Below are 21,212 nucleotides of genomic sequence, written 5' to 3'. Positions count from 1 at the left end.
GGCAAAAATTAGCGACATTTTCCTCAAATTGGAAAAAATCATTCATAGTAAATTAAAATAGTAAAGATGCATAAAATAATCAAATAACAATTTTTTTGTTTGAGGTTTATTTCAGATCTGATTTAAAATCATAAAATAAATCATTATTTAACATTAAATATGTATTGGAAGTCACACCTTGCATAGATAATATTTACTTTTCCTAAGAAATACTTATTGTCTAATTTCATAAAGAAAATAATAAATTATCAATTCACCAGCATTTGTACCCATAATCTTGTAAATATTATATTAATAATCAAGTTTCCAGAATGTCTCTCCTTTTTATATTTTTCGGATTTTAGTAAAACCTTATACTGTTGGCCACTTCCTGTTATTAGCTTGACCCTACATACAATGGCGGTCAAACTAAATTGTCAACAATATGGCTTAATGTGTATCTGGAAACTATCTATACTTCAATGCATATCTGCTTATATGGATGCCTCTATTGTTTCACATATTCTTTACAAAACCTTTTGCATGTACAGTGGTTTGGAGAATAAAACTGAAGAAAACAAGAGGTACTGTGAGCAATGCTCACTAAGAATACCCCCCGCTTACCCCAATCTCCTAAAGGGTGTTGGTAATAGGTATAAACTACCTCTTTTCTGAGTGTAAAAAACAAATGGCATGACAAACCGAACCATATTGCTACTTTGATGTCCAGTGCGCATGACCTTTGACCTTTTGACCCCAAAATCGATAGGGAACATCTTCATCCCATGGGTAGTCCATATGTACGATATGGTGACTGTAGGTGGAAAGGATAACGCTTTAGAGCCCGGAAACCATATTGCTACTTCAATGTCCAGTGCGCTTGACCTTTGGACCCAAAATCGATAAGGAACATTTTCATCCCATGGGTAGTCCATATGTATGATATGGTGACTGTAAGTGGAAAGGATAACGCTTTAGAACCTGGAAACCATATTGCTACTTCGATGTCCAGTGCGTTTGACCTTTGGACCCCAAAATTGATAGAGAACATCTTCATCCCATGGGTAGTCCATATATATGATATGGTGACGGTAGGTGGAAAGGATAATGCTTTAAAGCCCGGAAACCATTGCGTCTACAGACGGACAACCCGATTCCAGTATACCCCCCCCCCCCCCCCCCAAACTGGTTGCGGGGGTATAAAAACGTATTTACTCGTTGTCAGCAATATACGGTAACCTTTTTTTTAAATGGCCTAATTTCCCTAGATTTGAAATTGGGAAATATATATATATATAATTGGGGAAAAATAGCTAATTTTAGTGAGGGGAAACAGCCGAATATCGGTGGCATTTTGACCCCCAAAAAATCACTGTAAAGGGTCTGTTCATTTGGTAATAAAGTTCGTAATTCTTAAACTACATGTGTCTAATATGAAAAAAAATAAGTATAAAAGACCTTGTTGCAGCTGCAGTTATATGACAGGCAGTATTCAATTCTATCAAAAGGTGAACAAATACATGAAGGTATATGCTTTGAAGCAAATGGTTAGCATGTAAACAAATTCTTTTTTCAACATGTAATTTGTCTTGTGTAGAAGCTCAGCTTTAGCCCAAGATGTAGAGAAGAGTTATCCCAAGAATTTCAGTGACGTCACAGTTGAATCATGTAGCCAAGTCCTCTTGACCAAAGAGTGTATCAATATCATATAGATATGATTTTATTGTATGTTTTAACATTATATACAAATAAATGTAAATATATGCAGTCTTCACAAAAATTCCATAGCCCAACATCCAAGCCGAGTTAAAATTGGTCTGGGCAAGAAAGAATTTCTCAAAAGTAGCCCAACGGACTAGTAAATTACAATAAAAAATCGTTTTTAATAAAAATTATACAGATATAGTCTATGTTACATTTAACTTTTCCTTTGTTAATCTTTCCACTATGACGCTTATTGCTTTGATGCTTAACACACATGGTTAAAAGCATTTCATCTACTGCAAATAAATCCTTGACCTTTAAAACGTGATGATAACTGAAATAAAAATCTGAAACCCGACAAAGCACAAAAAAATATGAGAAGAGGAGAAGGATGTTTCAAGAGACGTGGTGTCAAGGCAGGCCGTGGCTTTCATACAATTGCAACATGGACGCTAAGATCTTTTGAGACAGTATTTAATAGAATATAAAATTGAAAGAGAAATGATGCGACTAATTTTGAAAATTTTACTTATTTTTCTGGGCTAGTAAAAATTTCATTGGGCTAGTAGAAATGTCCAACCTACTAGCCCTACTGGCTAGACGGTCAGAAAAGTTTTTGTGAAGACTGTATATGTATCTGTTTATAACCTTTAAGGGAATTGCAATGTTACAAGCATCCTCCTGACGTCCAATCACGTTGTCACCTTCAAAACATAACCATATCAAATTACATAAACGTTAGTGCTGAACAATTTTCAACTTCATATTTTAAATCAAATTTCCATAATTAAAAGTTAACCAGGGGCCAACAGGCCTTATATGTCACCTGAGTATTAGTTAAAAGCACCACTAGTCGAAAGGGCTACGAAATAGAGAAAAAATTCCCTGTTCTGAATATCTAAGCTCAATTATAATATTCAGCTAAAATATCCAACAAGATGTGTTCTTAAAACTTAAATGCCCTTGAAAATACCTATACTGATGAAAGTATTTACATACATGTAATACAATATTATGTAACATTAACACAATATGACTAATTTGGACCTGGGCTGAAGTCTAACCCTGGGGTTGCGAAATACACAATTTTTTTGCTTTTCCTAAATATGAATTTAGTTTTTATACTTTATCAGCAAACTTAAAGAAGTCTTTCAAATGATAAAGACAATAATCATAATATAATAATTTTGGCTACACCCTGAAACCAAATCCCTACTCTCTAAGATAATGAAATTTAAAATTTTGGTAAAGGACTACCTACTCCTTCTAAATGTGTATCTAGTTTCAATTTAGTATCAATAGCATTAAAGAAGATAGTATCTATGTATGTTTTACACATATACACTATATATATATAAAGTCTGGCCGCACCCTGGAGTCCAAACTTCTATCCCAGGGATCATGAAATTTACAATTTTGGTAGGTCTACCTGCTCTACATCACTATGCATTTAGTTTTTCTTAAAGGTATGTGGTTGTAGAGAAGAAGATTTCTGAAAATTGGTCAAGTTTTGACAGTTTTTGCTCCGCCCCTAAGGACCCTGAGGTGCAGGAGTCCCCAAATTTACAATGTAAGTCCCCCTAATGTTCCAAACATGCTTCATACCAAATTTGAAAAGAATTGGAATGGTAGTTACCAAGAAGTTAAAAATGTTCAATTGTTAATGCACGACTGACGATGGACGACACCGGATGCAGAACAATTGCAATAGGTCACCTGAGTCTACTCTAAATTCTAGACAATTCAAAAACAGAAAATCAAAGACTTTTATTACATGCATATTTCATCTAAAAAATATCTATCTGACAGTAAGATTTTCTACTTTGGTTATCTTTAGCCACTTTACTATACATTCTATCAAATGGTGAGCAACAACTGCCCAAAATAACAAGGATGAACTAAATGTGTATATTCACCAATTTACTTCTATTGCAAGTATGGCATTTTTTAAAACCAATCTGTTGTCTACTGTTAAGGTAACTTAAAACCAGTATATCTGTATGAAAGACTCAATAAAATGAGACAATGAAATCCTAAAAAACTTTATAAAGTCCTCATCATGAGAATTTTTGGGTGAAAAAGTTGAATCCCTAGGAATGAAATGCATTGATAAGATCTCTTTTTGAAAATCCACTTATACCTATAAACAACTATTCATGAAAAAAAAACTAAGAGTTAAAACTTTACCATCATACAAAGGAAAAAGCTTCTCTGGATATCCTTCTTGCTTTAAAACTTTCAAAAATGACACCTGGAAATAAATAATTTCTGAACTAGATCTGTTCTTATGGCATTAATACCCAGCAGGACTCATCCAAACTGGGGCATATTCAAAATACAGCACAGTTGATGGCATTTACAAGTCCTATGGGCCACAATGCTCACTTGGGCTCTGCTGTTTTTAAAGAATTTTTTAAAAATCTTTATTCCAATGAATTTTTTTTTTACCCCATAGCATGGCCCCAGAATAGCCTCAAAGGGTCACAAAATAACCCAACTTGAATTCACACAACATGGGGATGCCTTGACATCAATATGACTAACTTGACCTTCTAAAATTTTTCTCTTTCCTGTGTACAGGCATTATGTTAAAATTGATGATCTTAGCCTTAATGGTAATGTTTATCCTCATAATAACCCATAAGAGTATGACCTTGACATTGAAAAATAACAGGCATCATCCTCTAACCATATGGAACATATGTACCAGGTTCATTATCCTAGTAATTAGTACTCTTTCCATAAGCTGCTGATGGATGAACAGATAAGCAATGAACAGACACAGACAGATACAAAGAAACATTGCATCATGCCATAATATAACCTAACTTTGAAAGTGTATCAAGTTTGATTAGTACTATTTCTATCTTCTTTTATGCTTATAAAATTTTCCATGTAAGTTTGACCTTGACAATTGGCCTTGAAAAAAGTTTCTTCCTGTAAACATTGAAAATGTGTACCATGTTTGATTATCCTAGCCTTTTAAGTACTGTTCTTATTTGACCGACAATATGCTGATTGAAAGAGATATATCCACAGACACACTACGCATACAGCCCTTTTATGATATGAGTGTAACTCAGAATGAAAGGTGATCTAAAAACAACATTACTATTTTCTTTTTTCCTTCTGTACTTTCTTCATCTGTTTCTTCATCATCGTCCTCCAAATAAATTGCTTGTGTCTGTTCCAAGTCTGACATTTTTCAGTCCTCTGAAATATTATAGTAAACAATAATTGACACTCATTTGCAAAACAGACATTTGATCACCATAATTTTGGCCCCACCTTTGTACTATAATAGGCAAGTTTTGTGTCCTATACCAAAAGAACCACCCTTTTCAATGTCAATTATCCTTTCTCAATGACTGTGTAGCGAGTGACAGTGTGGCGAGAAAGCTAGTTTTAATTAATTAACTAAATGGTCAAGAGGTCTAGCATGCTGGTCAAATGCTGCTACCATATTTAGTTCCACATACAGGTTGCAAGTTCAAAGTGGGTATCCACATATTAAATAATAATTTTTCTGTGCTCTGTTTTAAGTATTTCTTCACTTAGAGCAGTTATGAGTGTGTATTCTATGTTGTTTAGATGCTTTTCCATTTCTTATGTATATGAATATGCGCATTTTGATTCTTTAAGTTTCTAGAAGTGGAAAAGAACTAAATCCAGAATATAGTGTACAGTACAATAAATGTAATAAATTCAATGATCGATTACATGGGGGGAAAAAAATCAATTATCGGAATTGGTAGCTTTTTTGAGGTCAGCAATCGATGTTTTCTGATTATCGGTACAACACTAATCTAACTCATCAAAACAAGTATGTACAAAACAGTAAAATGTATATAGATGACACCATCTGCATTCTTACTCAAGGCATCAGAATATCAGTCAACTAATGAAGGAAGCAGACTTGGTATAAAAAAACCAAAACGCAAAGGTGTAAAAGTACATAGTCAACAAACACAATTACATGTAAACAGCTGGGAGCGTATGGGACATTTTGAGTGTTCTCCCTTGTTGTCAGAGTTGTGTTTAGTGAATGAATCGTCAGTCTACATTCAAACAACGTATTATTCTAATTTCGGACAGTGGAACTAAAAGATATAGATAAATTTGAAAAGTAAGATTTTCTTTATCTAAAATTTTAGAATGTAATCTGCTTACTTGTCAATATATTAAAATGTAGGCCTAAGTACTGGGATTCTCTAATGCTGGGTGTTCAGCTGTAATCAGCAAGATATATCAAATATAAAAACATCTGGACATTCAAACGCAGTCTTCTCAGATAGACAACACGTGGTAGCATACGCGACACACAATTACAATGTTTCACAATAAATCATTGGCTGCATCTTCGTCTTGTCTAAGTTCAATGAAGTTGAGAATTTTTCTGCTTCGCGCACTTTCGTTCCGCATGCGCCTCGTTGCACCAGAAGCGGAAGTGCGAATGTTTACATCGGACAGGTGCCCGTACCATTTCGGAAACAACAAAAAATGGGAGTTACTGTCCAACAAATTACTCCTGGAAATGGTATAAATATTCACGATTGAATATAAAAACAATAATTCTATTCATTGATACCTTCAGTAAACATACGTACTCAAATTTTGACAAAAAGGCAACTTATCACTAAAGTGAGAGAGAAAAAATTCCATTATAGTGTATATTTCTAGTGCTGCTCTCGTTACCACTGCAAGTTCAACCGTTGTATCCAGTAACTAATTGGAGCAATATCAGCTCCAAGGAAAATTGTATAATCCATGTAATTACTGGTTATAACATTTAATGCACATGGGTAAAAGAACCCATTTCTTCAAGAAATGTTTTCTTTTTCCCATGTCGAGAAATAATTCTTGACAAATTTCTGACAAACATGTAACTGGTTTTGAATTTTTTTACGACTTGGTAGCCACATAACTGCAGCTTGACATATACATGTATGCAAAGTGTAGTTGTCTATTAACAGGTCCAGTGCAATCAATCTCTATATCTTTATATAGCTTTATTAACTTATATATATAGATGGTAAATGTAGTGCAGCCGAAAGTCCTGCCGATAGCGATTTTTGCATGATTTTTCTACAATAGTAGATTTAACAGCATTAAACTTTTTGTGATGACTGTTTATGACCTATTAAAAGAAGAGAATCGTATAACTTTTTCTGGGAATTCTATTATGAAGGTACTGAACCAGAGTTTTCAGCTAGCTTCCAAAAAGCGGTAAATCTAATACATTTTGTAAGTGCCGAAATCTGAGTATGGTCTTTGATTATGCGATCTACCATAAGTCCGCGTTTTAACATTAAACATAGACAAAATTGAGTCAGACTGAGTTGTAGATATCTAAGGTAACTTAAATAAATTGCATTTGCATATATATATTGTGCATTTATATAAGCAATTTATATAGTGTCACCCTACATATTATTTGTAATTATACATAATGTAGTATATGCACTTGGCCAGACAGAGTTGCTCTGAGTGAAGAAAGAGTACAACGTATAACCTACTCCAGGCTGGTAGGGGTTCACGGCGAGATACTTTTGACTTGGCGCCGCTTAACCGAGGTATATAGGGGACATTAACGGAGGCTCTAACTTGTTGTCCCCAGAGTATGAATAGCTATCATTATGTATAATAAATATTAAAAACATTACGTGCATTATCTAGTTGCATCATACAGTTATTTATGATTAATAGTACAGTATATTTTCTTTTCAAGCCAACATTTTCAACAAAAATACAATTCATTTTACATGAAAATGATAATACAAACAATCATTTAATAACATAAGTTTTAAAAATCTACACAGCAGCCATTAAGAATCTCGGGACTTTGTGAAATTGTTTTGACAAACCAGTCTCGTTGACATGCACTTGTTTTGAAAACGTGTGTGCTAGATTTGCCTTTTTCTTTTTTTTCTTGCAATATTTCAATCCACTTTGATATACACTTTAAATAATGTGCTTCTTTTTAAACTTCAGTTGTTGAAACATATTTGTAATTGAATGATTTTATAATTCAATTAATATTTTGATGCAGAGTACAAATGCACATGCTGTGTAATTTAAAGTAGTCCTGTGTAATTTATCGAAGAGAAACAAAACATTTTGCATTATCATTTCATCATCAAGTCGATTAAAGACTGTTTTATCATAATTCCTTTTTCTTTCTTCATCAAAATGACAAATTGTTGTAAATGCACACTTTTTGGGTTACATTATTTATCATGTTTAAGGAGTATAGTTTCTTTACTTTTGGAGTTTAGATTTTTATTCAAAATTATGGCTCTTGAGTGAATGAGGAGCCTTCACGTAACCAGAGTTGGGCAACGGGATCAATGATTAATTTCGATCATTACTAATTACTGACAGACATCCTCAGCTATCATTTTACATGTATGCTTTTTGGGGAGGAATTGACCAACTAAGGGGACCTCCTTGTTCATTTAAACAATATCATGATCACAAAATACAGCAGTTTTTATTATTCTGTGTTGTGGAAATAATCATAGAAACATAAAATGTAGTCTGGATTAATATTTTTGCATGAATTGGATTACTTAAAACCCAGTATTTACAAAGGGGCTGTGGAAATCGATCAGTGTCTTCGACCGTGTTTGGGTTCCGACTTTCTGAAACGTATTAGATTTACTGCTTTTTGGCAGGTTTAAACTCTGATTCAGTTCATTTATAAAAGAATTCTCAGAAAAAGTTTATATTTTTTATGTAACTAGGTTACAAACAGTAACCTCTGCAAATTGTGTACTATTACATGCAGCATAAGAGAGAAATCTCAAAAAATCGCTATCCGGGACTTTCGGGTTTCTGCCGTACTATATTTACCACTTATGTATTTAGCTGTATAAAGGTATTTGAAATAGCTTGATTAAGCTAGTTTATATTGAATTTCTTAAGTGTATTGGCATAGCAAAAAAGTTGTACAACAATTTTGAACATGTTAACTTTGAACTAACTATAACAATTGTGTTTTTATTTAATATTTCATCATTTTAAGAATTTTCATGAAAAGAGAATATCAATTTCTTTTGTGTTGTTAACTGTCCACTACACTGTGTGCATAGATAATGATGACTTTACATTGTGGAATCTGATTCCCAATCCATTATTCTGTTGATCCTCATTGGTAACTTTTATTCAATGTTGAATATGGGATAACTATTTTTCAACAATTTAATAATCATAAGCGCAAAATGTTTGACGGTTTTGAATTAGAATCCTTCCTGAGAAAGTATTTTTTGTTTACAATGTGTTGTATGAAGTACATGGATGAATATTTTTGTCACTCAAGGAAATTCAGTTTTATGCTTTTAGAATTAATTTGAACCAAAACTCCTTCTTGAGAAAGCATTTTTTGTTTACAATGTGTTGTATCGAGTACATGGATGAATTTTTTTCACTCAAGGAAATTCAGTTTCATGCTTCTAGATATTAAATTGAAAAAAGGTTTTGAATAGCTAAATCAAGCATATTTGAAATAGCTTTATAAAGCTGTATATAGCTAGATGAAGCTGTATAGCTGAATATTGAGATTGTACTGGACCTGATTAAAAGAGAAATTCTGTACCATGATGAGGAATCAAACCCAAATGCCTACAATTACTTTTCAGGCCACTGAGGTGCTCAAACCACTAACCTATTGAGACTCAATAATTGAAATCTTGTATTGTGTTTGACCTTTGCCATTCTCTACTGAAGTAGTTTACCCCAGGACAGCAATGCAATATCTCCCTGAATACAAGTCCTGAACTTAAAAAGTCTGCTATGACACAATTATCTGTAGCTATTGTAACAGGAATTAAGAAAATGCAATAAACCCGACCAAACTTTAAACTACAGAATCTCCAGTCAGGTGCTCTACCAACTGAATTTACTGACAGCAATTGAATTGGTCTTTAACATAGAAAAGGATTGAGACAATACACAATCTACAGTTGGACTGGGAAGTGGATCCTGAAACCCAGCAATCCTGTACAAGTGCTCTGACGGCTGAGCTATGCAGGACTATTTCCTGAGTCTATCTACAAACCATGTCTAGCTTTTGGGTGGAAATGCCTGTTTTAGCTCACTTGGCAGATGTCCAGAGAGTTATTGTTATGACCTTGGTGTTGGCGGCGGCATCAATGTCACCATCATACTTTTTTTTTTTTTAAATTAACCTTGGCAATATCTTTTGAACCAAGTGAGATAGGGCTTTGATATTTGACATATAGATGCCTTGTTACCAGTCCTTTCATTTGGTACCAGGACTTTGACCTAGTGATCTTAGACTTTGGTCTACCTTTTTAAAAATATTGCCCTTGGCTGTATCTTTTATTCCAAGGGGGATTGGGTAAGTATAGTCATGCTTCCCAATGAGTTATATTGTCTTCTGACTGTAACTCTTGTTGGTAGAATTAAGAAATCCAAGAGGTCACAGTTCCCATCTGAGTTTTTTCTGAATACATAGGGTTTCTTCCTACACCAATGACCCTGACCTAGAGTCTACAAGTAATGCAACTTGTAGAAAATGTAATGAATATACAACAGGATTCAATCACGAATGAACTTAGTTCTCTACATCACAAAGGAGTATTTCACTTTAGTTCACAAGATATCTTATAAAGTTTATGAGATATCATATATAGTTCACAAAATATCTTATAAAGTTTATGAGATATCATATATAGTTTATAAGATATCTTATATATTTTGTTTATGAGATATCATATATATATATAGATATCTTGTATATTTTATGAGATCTCTTATAAACTGTAAACTATATGAGATATCTTATACAATTTATAAGATATCTTATTGAAAATAGAAGATATGTCATAAATTTTATAAAATATCTTTATGGAGGAATAGATATGGCATGCCATACATATTTGAACTCCAACATTGCGAAAAATTGTAATTGAAAACTTGAAAATAAGTATCATTTTACATTCATATAATTTACTGACATCTTAAATGTGAAATTCATAACATTGGAAAATTAGTATTTATGAAGAGTGAATCAGTGTTTTGTGATGAGAGTCATCACTTTCACAATTTCCCTGAAAATTTGCAGATACCGTGAGTCCTATATTTCATAGCCTGCGTCTACTGAGTGCATTCTCACTCAGAGTTATGCATACTCAGATAAAGGTTGTTGTAAAAGGACAAAATTAAATGCAATTATAATCATCGTTGGAAACCCATGGTTAGTCGCACTTCGAAGTAAAAGTGCGACCGAATGGGTTTCTGACAATGAATTATGATATTGATATTCTAAAAATGTCAGAATTGCCTTTAGCTTTTTAATTATTGTGAGCAAGCACTTTTTATGTGGTGTTGACTTTATAGTTGTTGAAGGACACCCACCCAATCCATAGTCCCCATCTCCTCTAATATTTGACTTTTCTTTTTTTGGATATGCATTTATCAAGTAGAATACTCTCTTGACTCTATCTTTTGAATAATGTATTCTGGGAATTTTCCCCCTTGATTTACTTTTACCCATTTTGCCCTCATCCTGTATAATGCATAAATTTGAAACTTGGAGAATTTGCCCTCATCCTATAATGCACAAATTCGTGCATCTAGGCAAAATTTTCTGGATAATGTATCCTGGTTCAATTAAAGAATAATGATATATTGATATTTTACTGTAGATAAGCATTCTTTACAAAGTCTTGATTGTTTGTATTCGTTGCTAAACTTTTCCATAATTGTGTTTATGTACACTTTCTTATGAATTTAAGTACCCAGTGTAGGTATTGAATCAGATTATCGATAAGGTATCAGTTTCTTATCAGTCCAGAAAAATTCTGTTATACAGATGCTACATGTAGTTTATTTATAACTTTACATTTCAAAAGTACTATACCAGAAAACAGCTTTCAATGTGACTCAGTAAAAATCTGCAACAAATAAGATAGTATGAGTTTGTGAAATGTATGCCTGCAATGTTAAGACTGTGTGTTTATTATTCACAGGTCAAACATACCCAAAGAAAGGTCAGGTGGTGGTTGTTCATTACACAGGTATGTTGTATCAGAAAGTGGAGAATGTTAACAATTTCTCATTTTGAATGATTTAGCATGCATGCACATGATGATGAAAATCAACCATGCCACTGACTATGATACAGAAATTCATTATTATACATATGTTTACGAAAACCTGTAACTGAATTATCCTCTCTATGCAAGATTTTGCTTTTATGTATATCCATAAAGAAGTAATTCAAAATATTTGTCAACAGTCTTAAAGTTATGAGATATAAAACTGTTTCATCACAATATCAACAGGAAATCTAAATCAGGTACATGTAATTTTGTTTCACCTCTTCTAGGGAGACATATTGTTTTTGTACCTTCTGTCTGTCTGTCACAAAACCTTGTGAACGCTTCTCCTCCTCATCGGATAGACTTGAAACATTGTACAATGCTTCGTTGCTATTTGTAGATGTGCATATTGTCGGAACTTGAGGATCCAATTATTTTCCAAAAAGTTATAGTGGATCTAAGAGGGGTGGAGGATGTAAAATATCTTGTGAACACTTCTCCTCCTATATGGCTTATCCGATAGACTTGAAACTTTGTACAATGCTTCATTGCCATTTGCAAATTTAATATGCATATTGTCAGGATGTGAGGATCCAATTATTTTCCTAAAAGTTATAGTGAATCAAAGAGGAGTGTTTACAGTTTTTCTTATGTACAAGGATGTGTTCACTTTCCTACTGGTACTTCTTTTTTTGTATCATATACATTGTACATGTACAAGAATGACATTCAGGGATTTTTTTACCCCTTGAATCCAGGGGCCAGGGCCTTCAAGTTTGGGAAAAATAACGATATTTGATTGAAATTGGGAAATTTGTTTCATACAAATACATGTAAATAAGAAAAACAAGTAAAAAGTTAACCATTTGATATTTCATTATCAATGTGGCTTAAACAAGCTTTAATTTTCGGTCTTTGGCAGAGAAAAAACTGTCAAAAATGTTTTGCAACAGAGTGGCACCAAGGTTGGATGGCGCCTCCGGGCATATTCTAATCAAAGCATCCATCATTTGGGAATATTTTAAAGGCATCATTTTGGGAAAAACACTTGCTCTTTGGCATTGGGAATGGGGCCAAATTTCGGTCCTCTACAGACCCTAAAAATTCCCTGACATTGGTCATATCAATGTTGAATCTTTTCTTCATCTTTTTCCTCAATGCACATAGTGCAGTTCATAGTGTCTATGTTCCTACTAATGCTTTCTCCTCCATACCATGCAATCCATTAAGGGGTGGGAGTGTAATTTGGAGCATTTTCTATTTAGGGAGTTGGGGAGACCTCGGTTTTCAACAAAAACAAATGATATATATTTTTATGAGTTATATAATATACAAAGAACAAGGTAGAGTTGTGTCTATATTTGGCCCTATAACAAGGGATGAAAATCAGACTAGCCAAATAAGAGCACTATATCATCATGTGAAAGAACAGACACTGCAATGTATGTGACAAATTTTTAAAATATCCCACGATATTGCATGCAATTCATGTGAATGATGTCATAATTCAGGAAAATATTCCTCATTTTAAAAAATAAATGCAAGGATATAAGTAATTTCATCACAAGGTGTTTTTTTTTTACAAAAAAAGTTAGCATAGGTGTTGAGTAACACTGAATTGAATTTATAGATTATATTGTACTTTTCAAACTGTGTGAATACATAATGTATATTTATGTTCAAAGCCTGTACTCTATATTTTCTTATTGAAAACAACTGTGCAAAGATTTGTTCCTTGTCAATTTTGATCAAATAAGCCGTTCCTAGCAAAAAGGGCCCTTAAGTATCTTAGTGCTAAAGTGTGACATATAGAGAAAAATCCCTCAAAATATTAGAGCAATATTGATTGTCGTTATAATATTACAGTCAATCAAAGATGACAACAAACTCGTGATTGGTAATCGTGAACTATTTCTTTACAAGTATGCAAAAAATTACATCATATTTTTTCATTATGACGTTTTTTGAAAAACATTGTTGGATATGATAAGGGTCTTTTTTGTTAGGAACGGCTCAAATCAATTGATGTGGTGATAAAATTGCAAATGAATATTTTTGTGGTAAAATGCATTGGATTGAATTGTTATGTTTTTTAAAAATTGCAGTTTGAGATTTCTATCCTTGCCTTCATATTCAAAGTCCAAATACAGCTGAAATATTCTTTATATGAAGTCAAAGAAGTAGGTTGTTACGGGCAAGTCTGACAGCAATTCTGAACATGATGCTCACAGTATAAAATATCTATATGTAGGGACATTAGAAAATGGTCAAACATTTGACTCATCAAGAGAGCGGGGACAGCCATTCAAGTTCAGGATTGGTCATCAAGAAGTCATCAAAGGCTGGGATGAAGGCGTAGCCAAAGTAAGTTTTCATTTCAGCCATTTTATTTATAATTTGTGATACAGTTCATTGAGATACTAGCATTCAATGATACATTGTGAGTCATACTGGATATTTATGTACCTGTGTGAGAGCAGCTTGAAGACAAGTTTTGATATTTGATGGATTATGATTTTCCTTTTCCAGATGAGTATCGGAGAGCGTGCCATATTAACCTGTAGTCCAGATTATGGATACGGAGCCATCGGTTATCCAGGAGTATATCCTTTATATATGCATATTTATTATCCCAGTCAATGGGTCAAATGAATGAGTTACCGTACCTTTACTGGATTCCTAAACTACATAAAAACCTTACAAAGATACATTGCTGGATCCAGTAAGTGCTCTAACAAGTCCCTATCTTTGCTCCTCACGAAAATATTAACAGCTGTGAAGGAGAAACTTCAAACGTACTGTGCGACTACATATGCCAGAAGTGGTGTAAATCAAATCTGGATCTAGTTTGCCAATACAACCTGTCATTGGGTCAAATGCTGTCTGACGTGTTTCATACAGATTGTTAGACCATTCTTTGCACTCTGATTTTGACTATGAATAACTCCGTTTACCTGATCAAGATACAGGGCTCACGATGGATGTGACCGGTCGACAGGGGATGCTTACTACTCCTAGGCACCTGATCCTACCTCTGGTGTGTCCAGGGGTCCGTGTTTGCCCAACTCTCTATTTTGTATTGCTTATAGGAGTTATGATATAGATCACTGTTAGTTATCTTCACCTTTCGTCTAACAATTTCATACAATTTATTACCTGCACATTGAAAAGTAAATCAAATTATTGAATCAAGCTTCATCAAGAACAATGTACATGTTTTGTGTCTCTCAAGACTCTTCATATGAATAGTATATGGAAGAATACATTTCATGAAGTAAATATTTGCTGTGTTGTGGTGTTGAAATATCTGTAAAGAACAAGGTACAATTGTGTACATAAAAAGGCCCCAAAACTTTCTCTATTTTAAATGTGTCTTGATTTAAGCTTGAACTGTGTTTTAAGTAAGTTAGATATATGCCAAGTATACAATATCAGCTACTTTAAAGTTATTGCTTATTTGATAGCATTATTATGTCATGAATAAGATAATCAAAAACATGTATGCCCCAATGGTGCAAAATTGAATAGGGTTATAAACATGTATCATTTAAATGATAGTAGTGCCAAAACAATTCAAGATATTAATTCTGGGTTCACATGGTCAAGGGTCAAACAGAACATAGTAATATATTGTCTTTTCTTTATACATTGTATTTTGAGAATCATTTGCTTGATTGACACCAAACTTGTTACACTGTTACATCCTAAGAAGTAGATGACCCCAGTTGATTTTGAGGTCTCATGGTCAAGGGTCAATCCACTCTGGACATAGATAGATATTGCCCGCTCAATACCTTGAATTGTTCAATTTTGCACCATGGGGTCATACATGTTTTTGAAACATTTCTTGTCATAATTCACTTTTTTCAGAGGCAAACTAAATTAGATGTCGAGGCTTTTTTTTATTTCCTTGACACAGAATACTATCCCTCCCAATGCAAAGCTGATATTTGATGTAGAGCTGCTTAGTTTGGAGTGAATGTGTCAGAGGCAAACTATACAACTATATTATCTAATTTATTAAAACCTCTCCTATACAAAGAAAGGAAAAATTATATTCAACAAAGGAGGAAATAGAAGATTTGTCAGACATGTTTCCAGTGTGTGCATATCTGAGTATTTTGATTCTGTGTTCATTAAGAAATATTTCTTATGTTTACGAGAGTTACAGCATTGTACATGTCTGTGCTTTATAATATAATAATGTTGTTTATGTCTTTGGTGAGCAGTAGTGATTATATGATGAATTTTATTGCACAGACATAGGCTATTTTAGTTTTAATGTTTTATGCATGTGTTAGCAGGATCAGATGGTAAGATAAAAGTATTGAAATGTGATCAGATGGTAAGATAGAAGTATTGAAATGTGATCAGATGATAAGATAGAAGTATTGAAATGTATGTTTCCTTGCCAGAACCGTATCCATTCTCTACTTTTGTGCTCTAAACACTTCTCAAAACTCATGAAAGTTTGTAATCATGAAACTGTATTTATAGACATATGAACCATATGCATAATTATGTGAAACTTTTGCGAAGTTAATGAAAATTTATATTTACAAACCTGTTTTGACACTAAAACAATTAAGGTTTGTTATTACAAAATATATTTGTATGCAGAGTTTTTGAAGACTGCCAGTCCAAAGATTTTTTCCACCAAAAATTTCTTCAGACTAGCAGAGAGTGACTGCACATTTCATTGTCTTTACTTTTGAAATTATCAAAATGTCCAGCATGCCAGACTAAGATTTCAAGAACTCAGCTGTTTGCTTGTTTAGGAATGGATAGTATGTGTGCTAGATGGGTCAAATTTTCTATGGTGTATTGTTTGAAGACCATGTGTAAAAGGAAACTCCAAAATCAAATTTAATAATTTTTTTGGAGAAATGAAAATACTTTTTACATTTATTTACCTTTTTGTAGAATTTTCATGTATTTTGCATTGTTTAGTTATTTATAGACATCATATTGTAATGGGTTGTATGAATATGAACAGACCATGTTCTAAAATAAGGGTCAGTTAAATGTATTGATTAAAAACATTGTGCTGTTAGAATTTGTCATATATGCTAAAACTGACAAAATACGACTAGAAAATGGGATAAGAATAGAACAGAGATACCCATTTTTGAATTTATATATTGTATGTGCAATCAAGAGAACATTGCAACGTTTTGCTCTATGTGTATATTGAAATGATTTCAGTGATAATATATTATAGCATTGTAAATATTGCCGCAATAACCACCCTTACCCATTTCCACAATATATATATATATATATACACACACACACACACACACACACACACAAATGTAAATTTAATAAATGCATCCTTTCCCCCCGATCTTTTGGGCACAAAGGGCACTTAATTAGTGTATCTAAAATATTTTCTTCATAACAGAAACTCCATATTTCTCCTAGCATGCACCACAAACACATCAGACGATGAAAAGGGGTAGTTTTACTTGTGTATAAAACGTGTCAGATATACATAAACATGAAGTGCTAGAAACTCGATATATAGTACTATATTACCATGTTTATTTGATGCCAAGAGTTAAATCATATCACGTTGACAGGCATGGACCTTCAGATCAAATGAGACTTGACGGTGAAGGTTTGATCTGATGATCCATGCCTGTCAATGAGATGTAATTTGACTTTTTAGTTACTGGATTCATCAATTTAGTATGTAACCAGCTTTTACATTAGAATCTTTTAAATGTTTTTAGTGAAAAGACATGTTTGAATAGAAAGACAAAAAATGTTTTGTATATGAAATTATTTTTTGAGTGAGAAATGTCAGTGACACAGATGATTGATTTCAACACAAATGTGAAAGAAATGCATTGTGATGTCATCGATTACCAGAGTATTGTAATTCAGAAGTGAACAGGAAAATGATGACCGATATATGTTCAAGATAAATACTGACTGTTATACTATAAAATCAAAGCTTTTGATTACTGAGAAACTTCTGTACAATGGAGCAGATGCCGGTGTTATTATGAACATGGGAATTAGCTTCAGTTAGTATCAATATCTGGGAATTAGCTTCAGTTAGTATCAATATCTGGGAATTAGCTTCAGTTAGTATCAATATCTTCAGTTGCTGCTAACCAGGATAGAGAGGGTTATATAGACAGAGTACCAGTACGTAGAGGGAAATTATATTTGACCTGAAACTGAACACAAATTCCATTTTTATCTTATTTTGGTGTGCATATGCCAATCTTTGAAACAGATGATATACACATAAGTTGGAGAGTGCTATTAATTGTATGATAGTACTGCTATTACATGTATGTACTTTGTATATATTAAGATAGGGCAAATGATCTGTTAATGGATGAAATGCACATAATGTGATTATGAATAATTTGATCTGGGGCTTTAAGTATTTATTGTAATCTCATGAATGAGATTTAGCATAGTCTGTCTGTCCATGCATTTTTATTTTTATTTTTTTTTGCCTGGAAAATTATCTTGTGTACATGATTTTTTTAAGACTGATTTTTAATTTTTTTTAAAGATAGTTTTAGATTTTGTATTTATTTTATTTTTTTCAAATCATAACTTTGTAATACAGAGACTGTAAAAGTCCATGATTTAACAAGGATTGCTTATGACCAGGGTTTATCATCATTCTTAAAGCCAGGTCAAGGTCACAGGGCATGGCTTGTTCAGACCATAACAAGAATTGTACAGATGTAGAATTAGCTCATACTGAACACAATTTTTACCTACGACAGCAGGTAAACATGTCATGATCCTCCACTATGGCCATTACAGAGGTTGAATGTGTTGTCAAATTGCTGAGTTTTTAAATGCTCATGATTAACACTGAAGGTGTTTTATATTACTAGTTCAAGTGGAAAAGTTCCAAGTCTGAGAAAGATTGAAGTTGTATTTCTGTCTGTACCCACACTTTGTAATGCGGGAATTGTCGAAGTTTGATAGAATATATCATTTTACAGATGAAGATTGGGGGTCATTTAGAAAAGGTCAAAGTGTGGAGATTAAGTATGCATTCCCCAATTTGAGTATTCTTCGTCAAAGGTATAAATCTTTATAAAACACAGCTTTGTTTTGTATGAGTCTTATGTACATGCTTATGTAATTAATTTCAATTATCCACTGAGAGTGGAAATGACATTGAATTATATGCCTGCCTCTACCAGTGCATCAGTTGTATTTCTTTTGTGCTTTGATTCAACATCAAGCATATATTTTTTCACTGTTAAGAGGAAAAACCTACAACCTAAACCTTATTTTTGTTTGGTTTTTTAAAAAATCATTTTTTAGTAAATGCACCTTTTACCAAATTTCACAGCACCTGATGTGCTCAGAAAGTTGAATATGGTATTATTTTGTTTGAGCATGGTAATTTAAAGAAATGTTTAGATGAATATCTACACAAGTTTCAGAAAATCAGTGTAACTGTCCTTTGCGATGGTTGAAGTAGTTTTGACTTCTGAGGTTTTTCTGTATCCTTTTTTTTATTTGCAGACAATTTTGTAACATTTTTACAAGATGTTATCAACATTGTGTCTAATATTGCATTTTGTTAAGTTTTATTTGAATAAATGAATGTAAGTATTAAGAATGTCGAAAGTATATCTGTACAACAGGACCAGATCTGTAGTTTTTGTTATTCATGCACCTAAGCATATGTCTATGACATAAATGTTAAATATAATTTACAACTTCCTTAAGAATGGTTGCATACTATCACATGCTTGAATTAACAAGACTGTTTTGAAGTTGTCCAAATCAAAAGTACTGGATGCCCAATGTGAACCATTTGCTTGAGGTATCTCAGTATCTTCTCCAAATGACTTGGCATTTTTGGTTTTACTTTAAGTGAGAATCTCTTATTTTTAAGTTTAATCAACAAGATGCATGACTTGAACAACCTTCTTTTATTTTTCCTTGCGAACTCTTCCAAGGTATGTTAATGGAATGGGGAATATGCATAAGAGCCAGAGTCTTCATTCATCATTAATCTCATATAGCTTTTAATCCTCCAGAAAAAGAATGTTCAGTTTTACTGGAGGTCACTGGTAAGGTGCAGGAGTGTTTTAATGTCCAGGAAGATATCGCTGTAATATAATTCTAAACGTTGCTACAGGAGTGTTTTAATGTCCGGGAAGATATCGCTGTAATATAATTCTAAACGTTGCTACAGGAGTGTTTTAATGTCCGGGAAGATATCGCTGTAATATAATTCTAAACGTTGCTACAGGAGTGTTTTAATGTCCGGGAAGATATCGCTGTAATATAATTCTAAACGTTGCTACAGGAGTGTTTTAATGTCCGGGAATATATCGCTGTAATATAATTCTAAACGTTGCTAGCAAACTGTCGGGTCTGTCCCCTTATTTCTTACACAAACCCTCCTCCTCTCTAACAGTACCAACTTAGGTCATCAGGATGTGCACTTTCCGAGTCTCTCCCCAAAACACCAGGTCATTTGCTAATTTAAGTTACTAACTTCAGAATCGCCCAGTTTAGCAATTTGATCAGGGATCAGTGATAATACTGAATAGCCGTGGCCATCATCTTTTTGGAACCTGGAACTTTAAAATTCTTGATATAAATAATCAAGAAAGGGGATAGCAATATTGACTTAAATAATCAGAAGGATCAGGGCTCTCACTAACATTGCTTCTGTGTGTTTGCATCTTACAAATCTAGCTTGGGACCTTTACATCGATCTCCAACTCATCAGCCATCTTTTTTGTTTTCCGTAAAACAATTTTCAAATTCGATGTCACATTTTGTATTGATGGAAATATTGTGACAATTGATCGATTCAAGGCATTTATAGATGCATAGATAATATGGAATAGCCATCTTTCACCGATCGTGATATCTCGTTCTGCAGATATTTTGTCATGTCATCCGACACCCTGGCTTCGTCAGAAACGAACGTTTCAAGAACATACTACATCTGTTTGGTTGGACGATATGTAGGTGTATGTATCTTGGTGGAGATACCTGTTAATGATCATCAATAATTCGATAATACTACAGACTCGACATTCGACTTGTCTGCCCTGTGAGCCAAAACAGTAAATTGGAAATCGGCCGAAAAGAAACAGTTCCCATCCCAAATAACCTCAATGGGTGTAAGATTTTGATGCGGTATGTCATTTCGTATCAGTAACCAGGGTTGCGTTCAAGATCATAGCGGCTAGTCTAGTTGCTAGGCTGGATATATAGGTCTATTGAACGTATTGTATGAATTAATGCTTAATTGTTATCCCTACATAGGGCTATAGTCTAGATGTCAGTTCAGTTTATAACACTACATAGCTGCTACGATCTTGAACGCAGCCCTGGACATTGTATCTTTCCTATAACAGACGACATTTTTTTTTTTATTTTATGTTAGTTACAGGAAGAATACCCTGTGTTAGCGATTTCTATGGCATTAGCCCTTTTACTATTTATTCGTAA

General features: G+C 33.4%; 2 protein-coding genes across 2 annotated transcripts in view; one reads left to right on the top strand and one right to left on the bottom strand.

Annotated features, from left to right (window-relative positions):
* The window catches only part of LOC125670732 (mediator of DNA damage checkpoint protein 1-like), a 45,425-nt gene extending 39,287 nt beyond the window's left edge, over positions 1-6,138 (bottom strand). Inside the window, exons 1-4 of the mRNA XM_048906085.2 lie at positions 5,854-6,138; positions 4,796-4,896; positions 3,871-3,934; positions 2,332-2,387 (exon numbers count right to left, since the gene is read on the bottom strand). Coding sequence (XP_048762042.2) covers positions 2,332-2,387; positions 3,871-3,934; positions 4,796-4,885 — 210 coding nt within the window. The 5' untranslated portion in view covers positions 4,886-4,896; positions 5,854-6,138. The remainder of the gene's footprint in view (positions 1-2,331; positions 2,388-3,870; positions 3,935-4,795; positions 4,897-5,853) is intronic.
* LOC125670740 (peptidyl-prolyl cis-trans isomerase FKBP1B-like) lies at positions 6,043-19,353 on the top strand (the record flags this gene model as incomplete). The annotated part of the gene is made up of 5 exons (XM_048906093.2): positions 6,043-6,220; positions 11,676-11,723; positions 13,999-14,111; positions 14,277-14,350; positions 15,672-19,353. Coding segments are annotated over 5 exons (468 nt in total), but the record flags the coding sequence as incomplete, so codon positions are not given.
* Positions 19,354-21,212: the final 1,859 nt, after the last annotated feature.

The sequence above is a fragment of the Ostrea edulis genome, chromosome 4, assembly GCF_947568905.1.
Source record: "Ostrea edulis chromosome 4, xbOstEdul1.1, whole genome shotgun sequence".
In the NCBI taxonomy this organism is placed as follows: domain Eukaryota; kingdom Metazoa; phylum Mollusca; class Bivalvia; order Ostreida; family Ostreidae; genus Ostrea; species Ostrea edulis.
This window is presented reverse-complemented; position numbering and strand designations above follow the sequence as displayed.